General features: G+C 50.0%; 1 protein-coding gene across 4 annotated transcripts in view; it reads left to right on the top strand.

Annotated features, from left to right (window-relative positions):
• The window catches only part of CPNE5 (copine 5), a 99,383-nt gene that overhangs the window by 12,439 nt on the left and 65,433 nt on the right, over window positions 1-21,511 (top strand). For all 4 annotated transcript variants that reach the window (XM_082346699.1, XM_082346697.1, XM_082346696.1 and 1 more), the window contains exons 2-3: window positions 3,111-3,151; window positions 4,945-4,991. In XM_082346699.1, the coding sequence (XP_082202825.1) occupies window positions 3,111-3,151; window positions 4,945-4,991 (88 nt within the window). The remainder of the gene's footprint in view (window positions 1-3,110; window positions 3,152-4,944; window positions 4,992-21,511) is intronic.

Here is a 21,511-nt window from a genome sequence, read left to right as displayed (position 1 = left end):
ATATTCCATTACACACACACACACACACACACACACACACGGTCTCACTCTCTTTCTCACTAGCTTAGACATGACTGAACCTGAGTTCCAGAACTAAACTTGGAGGAGGCACAGACCTTGGAGAAGTCAATTGCCTTCTCTCTGAGTCTCACATTCCTGATTTATAAAGGAATTAGAAAAGGTGACCTCTGAGGGCCTTTCCAGATTGAACATTCTAGAATTTTATGTAATTATAGAATTTCATTACAGAATTCAAAGATAAACCTCAGCACTTGCTTTAGTAGGAGTCCCCCTCACCCCACCCCCTCTTCCCCCATCCCCCAACCCTCTTTATTACTTTCCAGCTCCTCACCGCATCTCAGGTTCCACCACTGTACAGTCATCTTTGGAATTTAGGCATTTTGTCCTTTGTTTAAATCAAGACAGACACTCCTGCCCCGAATCCTAGCACACTACAGGAGGGGAGGGTCAGCCCAGATCCAGGTCAGCCCACCTCGGTGTGGATGAGCATATATCAAATTGGTATCTTACCTGTAGCTCCTGCTGCCTACTTTTCAGAGCTGCCTGTGTATCATTTCATCTGATGCCCACTGCAGTGGGCTGGGAGGTTTATCAGATGGTTTCCAAAGGGACAGCCGCTGGGAGCAGGTCTGGGAGAGGGGTGATGGAGGCCAGCAGAAGGGTCCTGTGCCTTTGGGTCATGGAGGGCTAGCAGGGTAGCTGCCTTTGGGGAGAGGGCCCTGAATGAAGAGACTGGAGCAGAGGACGGGAATCTGGTCGGGGACCAGAGCTGGTATGATTGATGAGCACCATCTGGGACCTCCCCGGGTAGCAGAGGATGCCGTATCCTGGCACCAGGCTGCTGTTGCATCTGTCTGTCTGTTGGTTGGTCTTTGGCTCCCACCTCAGAGTGGGGAGCATGGGTGGTGGGGTTGACTGTGGGTCAAGTTGTCCAGACAGGCTGTCACTGCTGATGGCTTCAGTGATGGTGACTTAGGGTGAGGTCTCTTTCTAGACCTTTCTGGCTCTGCCACTGCTTGTGCAGCATGGCCATTCCCTGCCCCTCCCTGGGCCTCAGTCTCCCCCTCCTCAAGGAGAAGTTGGAACAGATGATCCTGAGGGGCCCATCCAGCTCTGATATTTGGAGTTGGCTGGCAGGAAGCCACATAGCCTAGTGTTTCTCCTCCCTGGGGAAAGGGTACAAGGGACATCGGGGCCCGTGGGAGAGTAGGGGAGTGGAGGCGGGGATGAGAAGACCCCCGGGGACATCTGGGAGGGAAGTGGGACATGGGTAAGATGGTTGGCAAGGGCAGAGCTTGACTTTAGGGCAGTGTAGGAGGGAGTCAGTAGCTCCAACAGGTGGGAGGGCTCACAGGAAGCCCCTTCAGCAATAAAGCCCTTGCCCGAGTCAACAAGGGTCTTCAATGAGCAGGTCTCCCGGTGGGCACCTCTGGGAGGCGGTGTGAAGCACAGCTCAGAGCTGTCCCGGGGGGCGTCAGGAAGCCGGGCATTTATCCTCCAACTCCTGCCCATCATTGGTTGCCATGGGGAGTGTAAACTTCCTGGTATTTGCAGCCCTGCCTCCCCGAGAAAGCCCTCAGAAGAGAAGTAGGAGGAAACTGGGAGTGTGTACAGGAACTAGGAGGGCTGAAGGGGTAGGGCCGCGCATCAGCAACCTTCAGAGCTGGCACTCTTATCTCTATTGTACAGATGAGGAAACAGACTCAGAGAGGTTGAGTCACTTCCCAGCCAGAGACCAAGTTTTCTTCGAGCCATGTTGCTTCCTGACAGCAGCGGGTCACTGTGGAGTGAGGGACACCAGATGTGCCGGACATGCCCTTGCCTGATCTCCCTATGATCTCCCATCTGTAAGATGGGATAATGCCTACCCAATACTGATCTTGCAGGACAGCGTGAGAGTTGGGAGCTAATATTTGCAGAACGCTTAGCGCAGTGCCTGGGGTTCAGTGAGTAGGAGCCATGATTGCACAGAGGCAGGGCAGGAGGGACTCCGCTCCTGTTGTGAGACCTCTCTGCCCCCAAACATTGTGTCCATCATTTTTTTTTTTTTTTAATGTTGAGTTTCTTTAGGAGTTTTTGTTTAAATTCCTCTACTTTTTTTTTTTTTAATTTATTTATTATTTATGGGTGTGTTGGGTCTTCGTTTCTGTGCGAGGGCTTTCTCTAGTTGCAGCAAGCGGGGGCCACTCTTCATCGCGGTGCGCGGGCCTCTCATTATCGCGGCCTCTCTTGTTGCGGAGCACAGGCTCCAGACGCGCAAGTTCCGTAGTTGTGGCTCACGGGCCTAGTTGCTCCGCGGCATATGGGATCTTCCCAGACCGGGGCTCGAACCCGTGTCCCCTGCATTGGCAGGCAGATTCTCAACCACTGCGCCACCAGGGAAGCCCTGTCCATCATTTTTTGTTTGTTTGTTTTTTTGGCCACGCTGTGCGGCTTGCAAAATCTTAGTTCCTCAACCAGGGATTGAACCTGGGACCCTGGGAATGAGAGCACGGAGCCCTAACCACTGGACCACCAGGGAATTCCCAGTCATCTTGCTGCATGAGTTCAAGTCTAATTGTTAGGACCATGTGTTAGCTCTGGCCTTGACCACAGAAGGACCCTGTTCAAATGCGTCTGCATCCCCTGGGAGGTATCATTAATTAATCCAATGGCACAGGTGAGATGATTGAATAAACTGGCTGTAAGTAGACCCCTGAGAGAATGGGACATTGATGGCTTGATTTCACTTTATTTTTTCAGAGACAGAGAAGTGGTAAAAGGAGAATTTCTAGAACATTTCTACAACATTGGGCAGATTGGGTTTCGGCCCAAGAGCAAGGGGCTGTGGGATCCAGGGCATCAGGGTCCACAGGAGTGTGTGTTGGTGGCAGGGGTGAGAGGCAGGAAGCACCACACACCCTAGGAGCTGAGCTGAGGAACCTCTGGGGCCCAGCCAGCTCCAATGAGCCCTAATAAACTTGCTGAAGGAGCCTCCTGCTTCCCGTTTGCCTGAAGCCAGGCCCGAGGCAGCCTCCGGTCTCAGTAACAGCCTGAATCCCCTGAGATCCTTGGGCTGTGCTAACTCCTGCTCTCTCCCCCTCTTTCAGGAACCTTTTGGACAAAGACATGTTCTCCAAGTCTGACCCATGTAAGTCCTGCACTGACAGTAATAACAGTAACAACAACAGCAACGGCATTATGTTTTATTTTTGTCTTTTCCATGATAGTTTATTCCAAGATATTGAATATACTTCCCTGTGCTATACAGTAGGACCTTGTTGTTTAACTATTCTATATATAGTATTAATCCCAAACTTCTAATTTATCCCTCCCCCCTACCTTTCCCCTTTGGTAACCATAAGTTTGTTTTCTATATCTGTGAGTCTATTTCTGCTTTGTAAATAAGTTCATTTGTATCACTTTTTAGATTCCACACATAAATGATATCATATGATAGTTTTCTTTCTCTGTCTGACTTACTTCACTTAGTATGATAATCTCTAGGTCCATCCATGTTGCTGCAAATGGCATTATTTCATTCTTTTTATGGCTGAGTAATATTCTACCATATATATGTACCACATCTTCTTTATCCATTCATCTGTCCATGGACATTTAGGTTGCTTCCATGTCTTGGCTATTGTAACTAGTGCTGCAGTGAACATTGGGGTGCATATATCTTTTCAAATTAGAGTTTTCTCCAGATATATGCCCAGGAGTGGGATTGCTGGATCATATGGTAGCTCTATTTTTAGTTTTTTAAGGAACCTCCATACTGTTTTCCATATTGGCTGCACCAATTTACATTCCCACTAACAGTGTAGGAGGATTCCCTTTCCTTCACACCCTCTCCAGCATTTCTTCTTTGTAGACTTTTTGATGATGGCCATTCTGACTGGTGTGAGGTGATACCTCATTGGAGTTTTTCATTTGCATTTCTCTAATAATTAGCAATGTTGAGCATCTTTTCATGTGTCTATTGGCCATCTGTATGTCTTCTCTGGAGAAATGTCTATTTAGGTCTTCTGCCCATTTTTTGATTGGGTTGTTTGCTTTTTCTGTTATTGAGCTGTATGAGCTGTTTGTATATTTGGAAATTAAGCCCTGTTGGTCACATCATCTGCAAATATTTTCTCCCAGTCTGTACGTAGGCTGTCTTTTTGTTTTGTTTATTGTTTCCTTTGCTACAACGACATTATGACTACTACAGTAGCCAACACAGGAGCCTGTACTGAGTGCTCACTATGTACTAGGCATCGTTCCCGGTACATCAAGGCTGTCTAATGTTTCACCGATACTGTCTGGAGAAAGAGAACTTGGAGGTCTGACCCTTCCCAGCCCCCGTACTTGTGAAGCCTCAACACAACCAAGTGGGTAGGGAGGGCTCAGAAGAGCTCAGTCCCAGGGAAACCAGTGCATTTAAGAGCCCCAAATGTCTGTGGCCTAGGGGGATGAGCACTGATTTTGGAGCCCAGGGTTCTAGCCCTAAGCAATGCCGCTCAAGTATATGACCTCAGACAACTCATTGGCCTCCTCTGATCCTCAGTTTCCCCATCAGGGAAGTGGGGCTTATGATAATAATAGGCCCCATGAGGCCACCTTGGGCTCTGAAGGGACAAGCGGGTTTCAGATGCTCTCTCCTGCCACACCTCTGCCACTCAGTCCTCCATCATGCACACCTGTCTAACTGCCTCACACTTTACACTTGCTCTAGCCTAGATGTGAGTGACCCCGACCCTCCTCCCAAAGGGTGCCCCTCCCAGACACACCTCTGTTCTGGACCCCCTCCTCCAAGCCGACCCCACCCCCACCCAGACCCAACACTGCTACCCAGGCTGTAGTGTCCTGAGGCGCCTGACCCTCCAGGGCCCTCCGTATCTGGGGCCCACACCTTCCTCTTGGCCTGGGGTGTTAACGCTTTTTTCTCTCCTCTCCTCACAGTATGCGTCATGTATACTCAAGGGATGGAGAACAAGCAGTGGCGGGAGGTAGGTACAGCCCCTCTCCCACCGTGGAAACATCAGCCTGTTCCTGATTGTCTGTCTGTCTGTTCATCTAACTCTGCAGTCATCCCACCTGATGTGTTTCCAACTTCAGCATCTAAACCCCCGTGAAGGATAGTAAGGCATGCAGAGTCTTGTCCTTGCTGATGCAAGAAGAGACTGAAGGTGGAGAGAAAGTTCCTGTCCTCAGGGAGCCCCAGTCTGAGGGGGGGAGACAGGGAGTCCAGGCCCACCAAGATCATGTCCTGAGACATGGGTACAGCATCTAGCACCATGTCTCAACCAGAGCAGCCTTCCCGTGGTTTTTGACTAATGTGAGTGAGTGTGGCTTTAGTTAAGTGATTCCCCTGCTCAGAAACCTTTGGTGACTCCCCTCTTCTTTGAATCAAGTCTCAGCTGCTTAGTCTGACTTCCAAGCTCTGCCATAACTCAGGATGGCCCGCTTTTCCAGCCTTGTCTCAATTCCATTGTCCCCACCCGAGGCCTTTTGCCCCTTGTGATAGTGTGTTTAAGGAGAGGGCAGACTTGAAGGGCTCGCTCTTAAGAATCACAGACACTTTTAGTGGGTGGCTGCTAGATACCTTCAGTCTATTCCCCACCCAGAAGCCAGAGGAATCCTATTAAAACCCAAGTCAAATTCTGTCCCTCCTCTGTTCAGAACTGTCCGGTAGCTCCCATCTTGCAAAACTAAAGTCTCTGTGGTGGCCCAACAGGCCCTACAGGGTCTGACTTCCTTTACCTGACTGAGCCATTCCCTACTGCTCACCCCCTCCATCACTCCACTCCAGCCACACCTGCCTCTTCCTGCCTCAGGACCTTTGTACTTGCTGTTCCTTCTTCCTGGAATGCTCTTTCCCCAGATGTTCACGTGGCCCCTCCACAGTTCCCTCAGATCTTGACTCAGACATCACCCTATCAAGGCCTTCCCTTGGCTACCCCATCTAACATTTCAGCCTCTCCACCCTTTCCTGCTTAATTTTGCCTCCTTATCACTTTTCACCATAAGCCATAAACGATACTCTGGTTTACTTATTTATCTTGTTTGTCATGTGTCAGCTCCATGAGGGCAAGGATTTTCATCTGTTTCATTAACTCTTACATTTTGAGCACCTGGAATGATGCCCAGTACACAGTAGGTGTTAATAAATGGCTGTTGAAGGAATGACTGGATTAGGAAAAGGAACCAGGTGACAGAGGCTGGCAAGGATGTGGCAGCTGTTGTCTTGTTCCTGTCTCTGCTTCCTTCTTCCCTTAGACCTTCTTTGCCAGCTGGTTTTCAGGTGCAGAGAATAAAAGGGGGAACTGGTCAAGGGGGAGGGTCCTTGCAGCCCCTGGCTCCTGTCTGAACAAAGAAGGAGCAGACCTCCTCACTCTTGGAGAAGAGGATCTGGCCAAGCAAGGATGAGGTCAAAGTCTGGGAGGTGAAGAACGTTATCTTCCAGGGTTGAGGAGGTGGGGGTGAATTTACTGGACTCAGAGCTGAAGGGTGTTTCCCGTGGCCTTCGTAGCTGTGCTCACTCCTTCTGGTGATCAGAAGAGGCCCAAGGATGGGACGAGAGGGAATTTGACCTTGGCAGCCCTACCCATGCCCTTCCCTACCCAGACCTGGGAGGGAGGCCCAGGGGCTCTGGTTAGAGACTCAGCTTGGTGTCTCCACTGAGAGAGGGAAGTACCAGTGGCTAATGGAACAGAGGCAGCTCCAAAGAGCAGAAGGACACAGGTCCAGACCCCAGGGCCTGCGGAAAGGGAAGGAAGAGGAGTGGTGCATGAGATGACCAAAGCCAAGAGCCCACAGGGGCGGTGGTCCCAGGTGACTTGATGAGAATGAGAACGGCCAGTATAGCTTCAGTAATTCAGACTTCAGAAACGAACCTCCCCTTCCTCGTTGGTGGACTGACTGGAGCGTCGCCTGCCCTGCTCCCTGATCTGCCCTCCCTCAGGCTTGGCAGAAGCAAGCGGCCAAAGGGAATGAATTTTATCCATAAAATGTATGGGAAATATTTCCACAGGGGCTGGGCTAAAGTTGACTTTTTCTCCCTCTCCAGTACTCTAAGCCAATTAAAGCGTAAACCAGATTGCTGGGGAAATGTTTAGCTTAAAGGAACTAATTACTTTTGAGACCTTTTGGCCGAGCTTCATAGAGAACAGTAGTGTCCTAACGTCTCGGTGATTCATTCAGGAAAGTCTGGAAGGGCCTCTTCAGAAGGGTGCTGCTCCATGAACCCTTAATTACATCCTGTAATGAGACTTGTCTAATTTGGGTCAGGGCCCATGTTGCATCTTTTTTTTTTTTTTGGCTGCGCCTTGCGGCATGCAGGATCTAAGTTCCCCAACCAGAGATCGAACCTATGCCCACTGCAGTGGAAGTGCAGGGTCTTAACCACTGGACCGCCAGGGAAGTCCCCATGTTGCATCTTGTTATCACACACACTGCAGGGTGGAGTAGAGGAATGGTGACAGGCCTTGGAATCAGATACACCTGTGCTTTCACTTCTGGCTCCAGCCCTTTCTGGAACAAGTTGCTTTTTTAAAAAATTAATTTATTTTTTTCCCATTGATTAATTAATTAATTTATTTTTGGCTGTGTTGGGTCTTCACTGCTGCACACGGGCTTTCTCTAGTTGCGGTGAGTGGGGGCTGCTCTTTGTTGCAGTGCGTGGGCTTCCCATTGTGGTGGCTTCTCTTGTTGTGGAGCATGGGCTCTAGGCACGTGGGCTTCAGTAGTTGTGGCACACGGGCTCAGTAGTTGTGGCACGTGGGCTTAGTTGCTCCACATCATGTGAGATCTTCCTGGACCAGGGCTCGAACCCGTGTCCCCTGCATTGGCAGGCGGATTCTTAACCACTGCGCCACCAGGGGAATCCCTTTTTTTTTTTTTTTTAATCACAGTGTTTATTTATTTTTCTTTATTTCTTTAATTTTTGGCTGCATAGGGTCTTAGTTGTGGCACGCGGGATCTTCGTTGAGACATGCAGGATCTTTTGTTGCGGTGTGTGGGTTCCTCGCTGTGGCGCGTGGGCTCCAGAGCAAGTCGGCTCTGTAGTTTGCGGCACGTGGGCTCTCTCGTTGAGGTGCGCGAGCTCAGTAGTTGTGGTGTGCGGGCTTAGTTGCCCTGAGGCATGTGGGATCTTCCTTCCCAGACCAGGGCTCAAACCCACGTCCTCTGCATTGGAAGGTGGATTCTTTACCACTGGACCACTGGGGAAGTCCCCTGGAACAAGTTGCTTTTAACCTCTGTGTTTCCACATATGTAATACGGGGATAACACCTACCTTGTAGGCCTGTGGTGAGGGCAAAACAAGATGATGGATATAACATACCTGCTGTGTAGTCATTGTCTGGTAAATATCATTGTACCGCATCATCCAGAGTGTTCGGGCCTTACTGGTCCCTCCCCCATTTCAGTCAATATTTACAACAGTAAGCATTCTTGAGATGGCGGGTGGGGGAAGAGGGAGATAGGCCAAAAGAAAAGTGTTTCACCGAAAGCGCAAGATGGAACTAGGGAGTTTGCAGCCTAGAAGGGGAGATTCCCATGCATGAATAATGCTAACAGAGGATGTGATGAGAGGTATTGATGAGAATAGAATGGGAGTTCAGAGGAGAGAAAATTACAGCCAGAATGTCATTTGGATTTTTCAGGGGAATTTGAACCTCAACACCAGCCAGCTGGCTAAGGGATGCATGATGTGGAGCAGAGGAGAATGTGGGTTGGGAGGAACTTCAGGGCTCAGCTGGTTCACCCTCCTCATCCTATAGAAGAGCAGGATTGGCCTCAGGTGTTGGAATCAGGGTGCTTGACCCCAGTGCAGTGGCAGCGTCCACTTGGAGGAGCTGAGTCAATCTGGGTTTCAGTGAAGCCGGGGGGCATACACAAGGGCCCAGCATCAAAGATGGTGGTGAGGGCTTCCCTGGTGGTGCAGTGGTTAAGAATCCACCTGCCAATGCAGGGGACATGGGTTCGAGCCCTGGTCTGGGAAGATTCCCACATGCTGTGGAGCAACTAAGCCCGTGTGCCACAACTACTGAGCTTGCGCTCTAGAGCCCGCAAGCCACAACTACTGAGCCCACGTGCCATAACTACTGAAGTTCGTGTGCCTAGAACCTGTGCTCCGCAACAAGAGAAGCCACCGCAATGTGAAGCATGCGCACCGCAGCGAAGAGTAGCCCCCGCTCGCCACAACTAGAGAAAGCCCGCACACAGCAACGAAGACCCAACGCAGCCTAAAATAATAAATAAATAAATTTGTAAAAAAAAAGATGGTGGTGAAAGCAAAGGCATGGAGGTGGCTGGAGTAAGCAGGCCAGTCCAGGTCCTGCAGAGTTGGGAGATATAATAAAGGGCTAATTATAAAGGAGTGGGCGGGGTTCAGGGAAACCAACGTGGGCTGGTGAATCACAGGGGCTGGGGACAGTGGGACTACTCCAGGCCTGAGGAGGTAAGGGGCGGGGGTGGTTCCTGGAACCCTAAGGGAGCTTGTCTACAGGAGCAGGGGCCCTCAGTGGAGGGACATGGTCAGCCTGGGCAACCTCACTCTCTCCCCACCCTCTGCTCTCCTGCCTTCACCTCCCATTGGTGGAACCCCACTGGAAGACTTAGAGCGGGGGGCAGCTGTTGATCCAGTCCACACAGGTCGGCCTCCCGGGCACATAGCAGGGTGGGGAAGGGCTGGAAGTAGATCCAGAGGGCAAATGGAGACCATCCAAAACAGGGTGAGCAGATGAGTGAGGCTGGTGTTCAGGGTGTGAGGCTGGTAAGATACAGGGAGAGGCAGCTGAAGGGAGCTCATGACTCTCAGACTGAGGACTGCTGGGGTCATAGGGTCAGAATGTCAGAGAGGAGACTGACCCCATTTACAAGGGACCATCAGCACCATGCCCAGCCTTCAGGGGTGACGGTGGCAGAGCTCTGTTGCATGGGCTACCCCTGGGACACAGGCTTCAAGCTATTTCTGTAGAAGGAAAGATACCCTCAAACATATCAAGGCCCTACTTCTTTGCCTGATTCTTTGTGTGACCTGCAGAGGAAAGTATCAGGAAGGGAGAGTTTAAAGAATAATCCAGATCCATCTCTATGGAACTGTCCCTGGGATGGAAGCCTGTTTTTCCCAGTAAACACGAACCCATTCCCATGGCTCCACCTGCTAGTTCATTGCAAAAAGTCTCTCTGTTAGTGGAATCTTGGCCAAGAGATACTCATTCCATGGCCGGAGGGAGTCAAGTGCAAGCACAGCAGTTTCTCCAGGTAGGGTCTCCCATGTTTGCATAAGGCCACAGAAGGATAAAAGCTGCTCTCACAGCCCCTGGCTGCCAGGTTTCAGCTGATTTTAACTGTTTGGGTCATTTTAATGCCTTCAGAGAAAGCTTCGTCTTCCCATCACCTAAATCTGTCACTGCACTTTGTGAAAATTGACTCAAGATGTAATTTTAGCCCAGGAAATCGACCACTATTTGCATCAAGGCTTACTAAGCCCTTCTGCATGTCCCAGGAAAGGCAGGATGGCCAGGTAGGAGGAGTCCCAGAAACTCTCTCACTAGGAAGAGGGAGCTGTGCTTGGTTCCCCATTTGAAAAGTGTAGGGGTGCAGCCAAAATAATAATAATAATAATAATAATAATGAATTTCACATTGGGAATTCCCTGGCAGTCCAGTGGTTAGGACTTCATGATTTCACTGCCGAGGGTGAGGGTTCAATTCCCGGTCGGGGAAATAAGATCCCGCAAGCCCCACAGCCAAAAAAAAGAAAAAAGAAAAAAAAAAAAGAAAAGTGTAGGGGTGATCCCTGCCCCTCCCTTGCCAGGTGGCTATCCAGGCTGAGGGCCCTTCAGAAAGGAGGAGATGGGTATCATGGAATCTTAGGGTGTCCCACTGATCAACCCACACCACCTGCAGAGCATGTGGCCCCAGCCGCCACGCCCGCATGTCCCTGCCTGAGCGCTCAGTCTATTTTTGAGCAACCTCAGCCCGCTGAACATCTTCACACCAGCTGGGAATGACAGTTCATCTCTGAATATTCGGGATGATCTTCCTCGGAGCATCTTGACATGAGCCTCCACATAACTTTGACTCAACTTACTGTGTGCTGGGAGATGAATGCTGGGGACACAAAGGGTGACCAGACACTGTCTACAGCCAGAGCTCACTTTCAATTCAGGGAGGTAACAAAAACAACAATAACTGCAATAGTAATGCTAATAGCAAACACATATCTAACAGTGATGTACCAGGCACTGTTCTAAAAAGCACTTACTGTAGTAACTCATTTAATCCTCACAACAACCCTGTGAAGGAGGTGGCAGCAGCATTATTATTGTTATTGTTATTATTATTATTGGCCCCATTTAACAAAACAGGAAACTGAAGCACAGAGTGGTTAATGTGAAAGTAGTTTCTAGAACATGACGTCAGAACTATAATAGAGTTATATATAAAGGGCAAAATTCCACTCGTTCCTAATTCCACACTCCTTAGATGTGCAAGTAAGTTGATTTTCTCTTCCACATATTCTTATTTTTTAAAAAAATTTATTTATTTAATTTATTTATTTTTGGCTGTGTTGGGTCTTCGTGGCTGTGCGTGGGCTTTCTCTAATTGCAGCAAGCGGGGGCTACTCTTCGTTGCAGTGCACGGGCTTCTCATTGCAGCAGCTTCTCTTGTTGTGGAGCACAGGCTCTAGGTGCGCGGGCTTCAGTAGTTGTGGCATGCGGGCTCAGTAGTTGTGGCTCGAGGGCTCTAGAGCGCAGGCTCAGTAGTTGTGGCACAAGGGCTTAGTTGCTCTGCGACATGTGGGATCTTCCCAGACCAGGGCCAGACCAGGGCTCGAACCCGTGTCCCCTGCATTGGCAGGCAGATTCTTAACCACTGTGCCGCCAGGGAAGTCCCCCACATATTCTTTCAATGTTTGAGGACAGCTCACATGGCCCTGTTAGTACACTTTGGGGCAGACCTAGAATGTGACCATTTCTATCAAGAGTTCCTCTTTATATAACTGTCTCTTGTCCCTTTGCCAGTCTGGGCACACTCCCTGGAACACACTTCCATTTGTCAATGTTCTTCCCAAAGTGTGTGTCCTGCACCATTCCCTTCTCCAGCTCAGAGCAGCATGGGCTGGCTCCCTCCTCACAGGGGCTTGGACTAGACAATCATGCATTCTGTGTGTTTGTTTCCAAGGGTTATATATCTATCGACATTACCTAGAATTCCACTGGCCTTTTTGGCAGGTGTCTTCGACTTACTTCATATTGAGTTTTGGGGCTCCTGTATCCTCCTCAAACAAGCTGCTATCCAAACAGAATTCCTCCAGCTCAGATTTGGCAATTGAGTTTTTGAATCTAGATGTGAAATTTTACATTTATCTCTGTTACATGTCATTTGGCAGATTCAGTCTGTTGTTATGGTCTGTGAAGATCACGTTGAATTATGACTGTGCATTCAGCATCTTGGTTCTGCCTCCTTGTCCTGGGTCAGCTGCAGTCATTGTCCGCGTGAGTGATAGGGGTTGAATGGGATGGAGTGCTGTGGTCCTCCACTAGAGACCTTTTCCCAGACTGATCTCAGTTATCTAGTTGACCTTTGGGGAGTGCTGTTCAGCCACCTAGGATCTACATAACTTTGTTATAACCCATCTCGTATTTCTGCATCTGGTCCCTAAGGACATCATGAATAACAGTCAAATACCTTGTCAGTTGATGCCCTGAACTTGATGCCCATCCCAGCTCTGAGATTTACCATGTGACCTGGATGAGGTATTTATCTTCTCCAAGTCTCATCTTACTCATCTGTAAAATGGGGTTAGGAGAGCTTCTTGGAAGGACTAACTAAGATAATGCTTGTGAAATGCCTGGAAATATCAACTGCAGTGTGCCATTGCCCAGCTCAGGCACCCTCCTCAGCCTGGGGCTGTAGGACCTGATTCGCTCCAAGGAGTGAGGGCTTCCAGGGGGAGAGGGGCTTGAAGGGAAGCATCCCAACCCTGTGTGTGAGGAGTCCCTCATCAGGAGGGGCTTTTTCAGGAAAGGCCGGACACAGGGATGTCATCCCTGTGTCGTGCCCAGAGCATTGTAGCATGGCATACCAGCCACCAGGATGGTGGCCGCGGATGGTGCAGGAGCCCCGCTTCCAGCCTCTGTGGCGCCTTTGTCCCCTGCTGGTGTTTATCCTGGGTATCTCCTCTCAGTCTGCCCGCGAAACCCTGCCTCTCTGGTGGTGGCCTGTCTGCCTCCTGCCCCCTATAAGACCCCGACCATCCTCCCTGGCTCTGGCCCCAAAGGTCACCCCCAGGCTCATCCCCAAAGTCTCCTTTTTACCTCCTCCTGAACAGAACAGGGCTTTTTCCTGTGGCTCTCCAAATCACAGCTCAGGAATTCACCCATTTCCCAAGGCTCTAAGACAAAACATCAACTTCTTAGCCTGGTGTTAGAGCCTCTCCCACTTGGACTACCCTAAACATGGTCATAAGACAGGAACTACCATGGATTCAGCACTTGCTGTGTGCTCTGCTGGCACATCCCTAATGCTGCAGCCAACTGTGAGGAGATGTGATTGGCCCAGATCCGAGGTAGGAACTGAGACAGGGAAAGCTGAAGCGGCTTGTGCAAGGCCATGCATTTCATCAGTGTGGGGCTGGGACTCAATCTGTTATGAAGCCACCTAACCCTGGTTGGCCGTCCACAGCTGCCAAGCCTTTGGGACAGAGACCTGCAGCCTCCCACAGTCAGGAGTGGGTGCAGGCACATCTCTGCTTCTGCTCAACCTCGACGCCAGGGCCTACACAACCGTGAAAGCAGGTCTCAGGCTCATTTCTGCCGCACGCACCTGTGAGTTAGATTGAACCATATGAATCTGCAAATTGAAAATTTTGGCAATTTCATATGGTCTAACAGTTAAGGTTAGACTCTAACCTAATATTAGTAAGTGGCCCCTAGTCACACACCTGTCCTTATAAGCTCAGAGAGGTCCCTGGGCCTGCCTCTTGCCTGAAAGTCTTCTGGAAGCCGGCCGAGGGATGATGTTCCAGGGTTGGTAAGGATCAGGCCACAGCAGCCTCCACCTGTGGGAGAACCCAGGGGTATCAGAAGCCCAGGCCCACTCCCCAAGGCATGAGGTAACTGGTCTCTGCAGATTCTCACTCCCTGCTTGTGCAAGTGCTTAAGTGCTTGTACAGCACTCCTAACCATCCAGATGTCTCTCTACACCTTCCTGTTGGTTGTGAAAAGTCATTGCTAACATCCCTCTGTTAATAGGGCTCTCCAGTACCCAGGAGATAACGTATTAAAGGTGAGGCCTCCTAATTAGGGTCTTTCAAATGTAACTCCCACTCATCAGATGGATGAAACTCATTAAAAAATAATTTAAAATAATGTGTTACAGACAGTAGAACAAAATCCAAGCTATTTGACTCCAGGCTTTTCCCTCCCTACCTCAGGGCCTGTTACCCGCTATCTTAGGGAAGAAGCTCTTCTTAGCTCTGTCCCTCTCCCTGCATCCAAACACTCATAGCCCCCAGTCTGGCGTACTGCCCACCCTCACTCTATTCCTCCAGAGGAAATTCTCCACCATGCCCTTTCCTTTATCCAGCTCTGATCCACCTTAAGCTCTCTCTGAGCTCCCCAGACACCTCTGTCCCAGCAGCCAAGATTGCTCCCTGATAACTCTGATTATTTAAGTTACTCAAAGAATCAACCAAGATGTATGGAAAATCTGTGTAACAACAGGCATCCTTTACTGAGTGCCTGCCATGTGTCCAGCATCTCATACTCATCATCCCTAATCCTTATAACAACTTTGCAGGCAGGTACAGATTATGCCCAGACCATGGAGGAGGGGTGGGGTCCTGGGCAGTTTTAAGAGTCAGACAAACCTGGGTTTGTTTCAGGACCCTGGTACTTAGAGCTGTGTGGCCTAGACACTTATCCCCTCTGAGCCTCAGATTCCTCACATGTAATATGGACAACTAACAATACTTATCTTCTGGATTGTCTAAGGATTTGAGATAACATAGGATAAGTTGGAGGAGCCAAGTAGGCACTTGGTAAAAGATAGCTCTTGTTAATAGATCACTGATGGTGCCGGGCAATGTACCAGGCAGTTTATATACTTTATCCCAGGTAGCCCATTCTATAAATAGCAGTGTGGAGGCCAAGAGAAGGGAAGTAACTTAGGTAAGACACTGTGGTATCCTCCAGGGTGCAAAGCTGTAGCAGGGAGGTCCCTGCCCTCAGAGACCTTACAGGGAGCTGGGGAGAACAGACACATATATAGAAGGATTTATTTATTTATTTTTTAAAATTTGTTTTATTTATTTTTATTTTTTGGCTGTGTTGGGTCTTCGTTGCTGCACGCAGGCTTTCTCTAGTTGCGGCAAGTGGTGGCTTCTCTTGTTGCGGACCATGGGCTCTAGGCACGCGGGCTTCAGTAGTTGCAGCGCGTGGGCTCAGTAGTTGTGGCTCATGGGCTCTAGAGTGCAGGCTCAGTAGTTGTGGTGCATGGGATTAGTTGCTCCGCGGCATGTGGGATCTTCCTGGACCAGGGCTCGAACCCGTGTTGCCTGCATTGGCAGGTGGATTCTTAACCACTACGCCATAAGGGAAGCCCTATAGAAGGATTTAAAAGCCTCATTTATTCATCTTGTTGAGGGTGTTGGAACAGATCCTCTCTGAGACCCCAAGTTCCAGACCACAACTAGTCCAAGAGCCTCCCAAGTAGTTTAGACATGAATTCTCAGCACTTCACAGCAGGGAGAGATCAAGAGGGCTAAGGAGGCTTCCAGGGGGAGACAGCACCATACTTGGGACTTGAAGGATGGTGGGAGGAGGAAAGGGCATTCCAGGAATGGGACCCGACATGAGCAAAACCTGGGGGTGGGAATGGCCTGCATGTCCATGAGCTAGCTGGCTGTGACTCAGTCCAACTGCAGTCCAGGGTGTGCTGGAGGGAGGTTAGAGATCAGCTCCAGAGGGGAGGGTGGCGCCCCCCTGGGAGCCCTGTTGGGAGTATGTGGTCTTAGATTTTATCACAGTTTCCAGAATCAGGAGTCAAGGAACAGGCATTTATTGAGCACTTACTATATGCCATACACTGATCCAGGCATACAGTGGAGAACAAGACAGGCAGCGTCCCTACTCCGGAGAGGCTTAGTGTAGTCAGCAAAGAAATTGGATAATTTCAGGTACTGTTTGATCAGTGCTGTGAAAAAGATAAGACAGTGTGATGAAATAGAGACTGACCTGGGAGAAGGGAGCTGCTTTAGTTAAAGGGGCGTCAGGGGAGGCCCTGCTGAGGGGCTGGTGATGCGAGTTGAGCCCCAAGTGGTGCCATGCATTAGTCTGGGGGTGGGGAGGTTCCAGGCAGAGGGAACAGCAAGTGCAGAAGCCCCAAGGTGGGAACAAGCTCTTTTTGTCAAAGGACCAAAAGAAAGACTGGTACAGTTTGAGTGGTGTGAATAATAAAGACAGTGGGCCGTATGGTCACAGAGTTTGCACGGGCAGATCCTGCAGGGCTTTGTAGCCCATGTAGGAGTTCAGACACTGCTCTAAGTGTGATGAGAAGCTATTTGAGGGTTTTGAGCAGGGGAGTGATGTAGCCTTGTTTATGTTTCAGAAAGATAACTCTGTCCCTTGTGTGCAGAGCAGATTGCAGGGGAAGGGGCAGACGCAGGAAGACAATTTGCAGTGTTTGTGGAGCTCCTGGGATGAGATGGGGTGGGCAAGGGCAGTGGGGATCCGCTTGGTCCAATGGCCAAGAGTTTAAATGTGAAATGAAATGACCTTCTGCCCACTAGGCTGTGAGCCCAATTGGGATCCCTGATGACCAGCACAGGACCTGGCCCCCGTCATAAAATGTAGACCTTTATCAAAAGATTTAAAGTAATGAATGGACTGTTATTGTTGCTAAAGCCCAAAGCAGGAGGCAAGCCTCGCTAGCAGGTGGATTCCCAGGCCAGCATGGGGTTGGCTTTCCAGACTCTCCCCTTTTTGCAGAGAGGAGTCTGCCTCTGCAAAGAAAGGGCCCTCTTGAGCCTTGGGTCCCTTGGGCAGCCTTTAGTGGTTTTTGCTCTTGTCACACAGTTGAATTTCCAGGGCCTTGACTCCCTGTCATCAGGAGCAGGCAGTCTAGGACCAAGACCTTACTTCAGGGACCAGGTGAGTCCACAGGTACCTGTTCCCAGTTTTAAGGTTAGGGCTTTAGAACCTGCTTACAATGTCCCTTCAAATCCTGACTTTTCCACTTCCCTTAACCTCTCTCAGTCCTAGTTTTTTTCATCAGCAAAATGGGACCCTGGGACCCTGATGCCTGCTCACTGGGCTGTGATGGGACGTAATGACAGAATCACCTCAGTGCCTTGTTGTGCTCAATACTTTAAATATTATTATTATGCAATACAGTCAGATAAAGCTATGAGGCGGCTCTGTCCCGGTCCTGCTGATCCTCAATAGGAGGATGACTGACATTCCTACTACCCATGCAGTCTCCACATCAGCAGCACCGTGTGATCTGCCTTGGCCCTCACCACATCCCAGATGAGGAAGCAGTTGGATGGAGGGGTCCTCGCTTCGCCCAGCGACTGCTAGCAAGTGGCAGAGCTGGGGTGTGGTGAGGTCTTCTGAGTCTGAGTCCGGGCTCCTCTCATCTGCCCAGGCCACTGACTTTCAAAATGGGCTTTTCTAGCTCCAGGGTTTGATGTGGTGCCTCAGGGGCCAACTGTGAATTTGTGTGTGGCTCCTGCCACCCCTTCCCCCATTCAGCCAGAGGTGTTTGTTAGTTCTGTGTGATACATTGGACAGGAGCCTAAGATTCCCTTTAAAGAAAGGAGTCTGCCTTTCTAGTAAACCCCGAGGATCTAGGCCAGGTCCCTTGGTAGCTGATAAATCTATTTACTCTTTGGCGTTAGTGTCCAGGCACACTTCATAGCTGCAGCTGAACTGTTGAGAGCGTGGGCTCTGAAGTCAAGGTAACTGGGTCCAAATCCAGGCCACCACCTTCCCAGCTGGGGCGCTTAGGCAAATGCTTAGGCTCACAAGCCTGCTGTGAGGATTAAAGGAGTTAATTCATGTAAAGGGCCTGGCACATAGAGAATGCTCGATAATGGCTCTTCCTATAAGAAGCCCTTAAGTGAGAAACCACCGATGCTATCATTTCACTGATGGTGTATAAGGAAGAAACCACTGATGCTATCATTTCAGACGTCTTGATGCCATTTGATAGGAACCATAGACATTTTGGGGTGTGCTGGGGGACAGGTGCGATTGTGGCAGGCTTTCTCAGGCTCCCCCATTCCCCCAGAAGTGCTGCAGCCAGACCCAAGGCTCAGCCGCTCAGGCAGGACCAGAAGGACAAGCCAGTGGAGAGTGTTTTGCCAGCAGGTCGGCAGCCGGGCTTATTGGTAAAAGGGCCACTCCCCCAGGAGCTGGGACAATTTAACAGATTATCTGGAACAATGGCTAATTAGGAACTAAGCTTTTTGGCAGGAAGTCTTTTATTATAAAGCTTGATAAAATTTCACAGGCCACTGCTGGTGTCTGGGGCCAGAACTGGAACCGTCTCTGTCCAGGCCTGAGCACTGCGAAGGCCGTTGGAGCCTCAGGTCCCCCATCTCCACCTCTGCCCTTCCTCAGCTAGAGGCCTTGACAAAACAGGAAATGGTCTGGGAGGCCACCAGGCCACAGAAGTCATGGTTTGCTCTGTGTGCCTTTAGGTAAGCCCCATGCTTTCTCTGGGCCTCGTTTTCCTTACTCTCCAAGGAAGAGATGACCACAGAATCCTGGACCCCTCCCGTGAGAGAACCTGAGAGAAATTTCCAGACCCAAGATGGTGGTGGACCTGGCATGGGACTTCTGTGCCCCTCCCCACAACCCATGCCCTCCTGCCTGATGCCCAGACCTCTGGCCATTCTCCCCAGCCCTGGACACCCACCCAGTCCCCTATTCCCAGAGCCAAGCAGATTCCCTTGTCCTATTTGTATTTGAGTCAGATAGATTTCTGGCCTCTAATTTTAATCCCGGTGAACATGATTCATGAGGGCTCAGGGGCTGGGCTCTGCAGCGAGACGTTAGAATCTGCCATTAAGGAGCCATCAGTAATATATGAAAATTACAGGGGAGCTCCCGCTGGGGAAGGGTGGGCAGCTTGGAGGTAGAGAGCTGTCTGTCAGCTCTGGCCTCCTTCTGTCCTGGCCAGCACAGTCACTGGGGGCTTCGCAGCTGGGGGGGAGGTCTCTGAAGCTTCATCCAGCTGTAATTTGTAAAAAGGCAAGAGCTGCTTAATTCAGGGGCTGTTAAGATTGTTCAGGCTTGCAGAGCCACCCACTCACTACTGAGGCAGGGGATCGCGGTGAACACCGAGATCCTGTCACTCCTGGGAGCCCTGGCCCTCCCTCCCGGCCTCCTGGAGCTCTGTTTCTTCATCTGTAAAATGGGGATGATAATAAAATCATCTCCATGGGGGTCAGTGGGGGGTTAAATGAGATCATGAATGTGTGGAAGTGTTGTGAAGATGAGAAGTCACGATACAAAGCGGAAGGAGGAGGAGGATTTGATGGAAGGGAGAAACCTGGGAGAGGGGGGCATAGACAGGCTTCTGGGACAAGAGGGCACTGCTCAGAGCCAGAGCCCCGCCTGGCCTGGGCTCTTGTCACTGCCCGTTTCCTAATCAGCTATGTGACCTCTGTCAGAGCACCCCATCCCTGCTTCCCTGCCTCTCTTTTCTCATTGGTTGAGAGGATCTGGTTCCTTCTGGCCCTAAAATCTTCAGTTCTGAGTCAACTTGTTAATCAATGAATGTTTACGGAAATCATAGGAAGGACCAGGACTGTGGGGTGTGTGTGTGTGTGTGTGTGTGTGTGTGTGTGTAGGGGTTAGAGGTGGGGTGGGGGTTGAGCAGAGGAATAGATCAGGGGCGCTCACCTGTGCCACCTGACCTGTAGAACCACCCAGCCCCACAGGAGGAATTAACCAGGTGGAAGGGACAGTCAGCACTGAAGAAGTTCAGAGGTTGGGCTGGGGTAAAGACTGATAGGACACAGTCCCAGCCTCATTCACAGTATTAACCTCTTATTGGTGAGTGACTCGATCAACTCCTAATTGATTAGGAGCCAGAATGCCTGAGTTTGAATCCTGTTCCTTCCACCCATTAGCTGTGTGACCTTGGGCAAGTCACTCAGTCTCTCTGAGCCTTATCTTAGTTTACTTTTCTGTAAAATGAAGATGATAATAGTACTGCCTCATAAGGTTATTATGAATATTAAATGAGTTAATATATGGAAAACACTTAGCACCTGGCACCTGGTAGGGCTTGGTGACAGTTGTTATCACTGTATTGAAGACCAACTGTGCAACAGATGCTCAGTGCAGCCTTTCATGCACATTTCCCTCTAGCTTTCCCCTGAAGAAGGAAGGATGTTCTGTTTTAGCGATGGGGAAATGCACCTTCCGAGGTGTTACCCAGGTGGTCTCACATAGATAATAAGTAACAGAACCCTGGCCAGTGGGGCTCCTGGGCCACTGGCCTGGCTACCTCTCTGCACCTCCCTGGCTCCAGCCCCCAGTGCCTACCCCACCAGCCATGGGCATCTGTGGGGAGTTGACCGACATGGTGGGAGACATCCCTGAGCTGCTTTCTGTCACTGCCCCCAGCAAGTGGATTGTGAGGAAGAAGAGGACCAGATTTTAGAAATCTGGAAGCAACAGAGAGAGCCTCTTCCCAGGCTGCCTTTGTTCTGCATGTCTAGTGTCTGAGCTGGGGATGAGTGGGCCAAGGGCACCCCTCCCCCCATTCTCATTAGCAGCCTCCTTGCCCAAGGGCTCCTCCTACCTTCCCTTCCCTGCAGTGGCCAGAGTGAATTTTCTTCTCTAGGCCTGGGTGGCTAAGCAAAATTTACATATTCTACTGCCTTTTTTCTAACTGAGGTGTTGAGGGGAGCCCACAGGGAGGGCAGAGCCTTGATCTTAATGGAGCAGCTGGTTTGTAAGAGCAAAGGGCCAGCCCTGAATTTTCCCCTCAGCCTCACCCTGTATGTGGAAGTTATGTGGAGAGAAACCACACAGAACTGGGACCTCCAGGGGACTTAAGCACAGAGGACCCCTTTAGATGGAGCATAGAAACCTTCTCAGGCATGGAAGGTGGGTAGGAAATGTTAGCGGTTAGGGCCAGGAGCATCTCAGAGTTCAGAGACTTGGGAGATATATACTTCCTGGGTGGCTGGGCCAGGATTTGGGATTTATAAAGAACCAGAGTGTGGAATCACAAATTTACAGAGCATGTTTTATGTCCCAGGCTCTTTTCTAAGTATATTACATACACTAAATCAATTAAGCCTCCAACAACTCTATAAAGTGTGGATAAATGGTCATTTCCATTTTATGGGAGAGGAAATTAAGGCAGAGAGGTGAAGGTGTTGCAGGAAGGGGGACCCCTTCCAAGGCCCAAGGGTGGGCTCTTGTCTAACACTCGGAAATTAATTTTCTGAGGAGACACACACGCTGACAAAGCAAAAAACTTTATTGGGAAGG

The sequence above is a fragment of the Balaenoptera borealis genome (assembly GCF_965194805.1).
Source record: "Balaenoptera borealis genome assembly, chromosome: 12".
NCBI lineage: Eukaryota > Metazoa > Chordata > Mammalia > Artiodactyla > Balaenopteridae > Balaenoptera > Balaenoptera borealis.
This window is presented reverse-complemented; position numbering and strand designations above follow the sequence as displayed.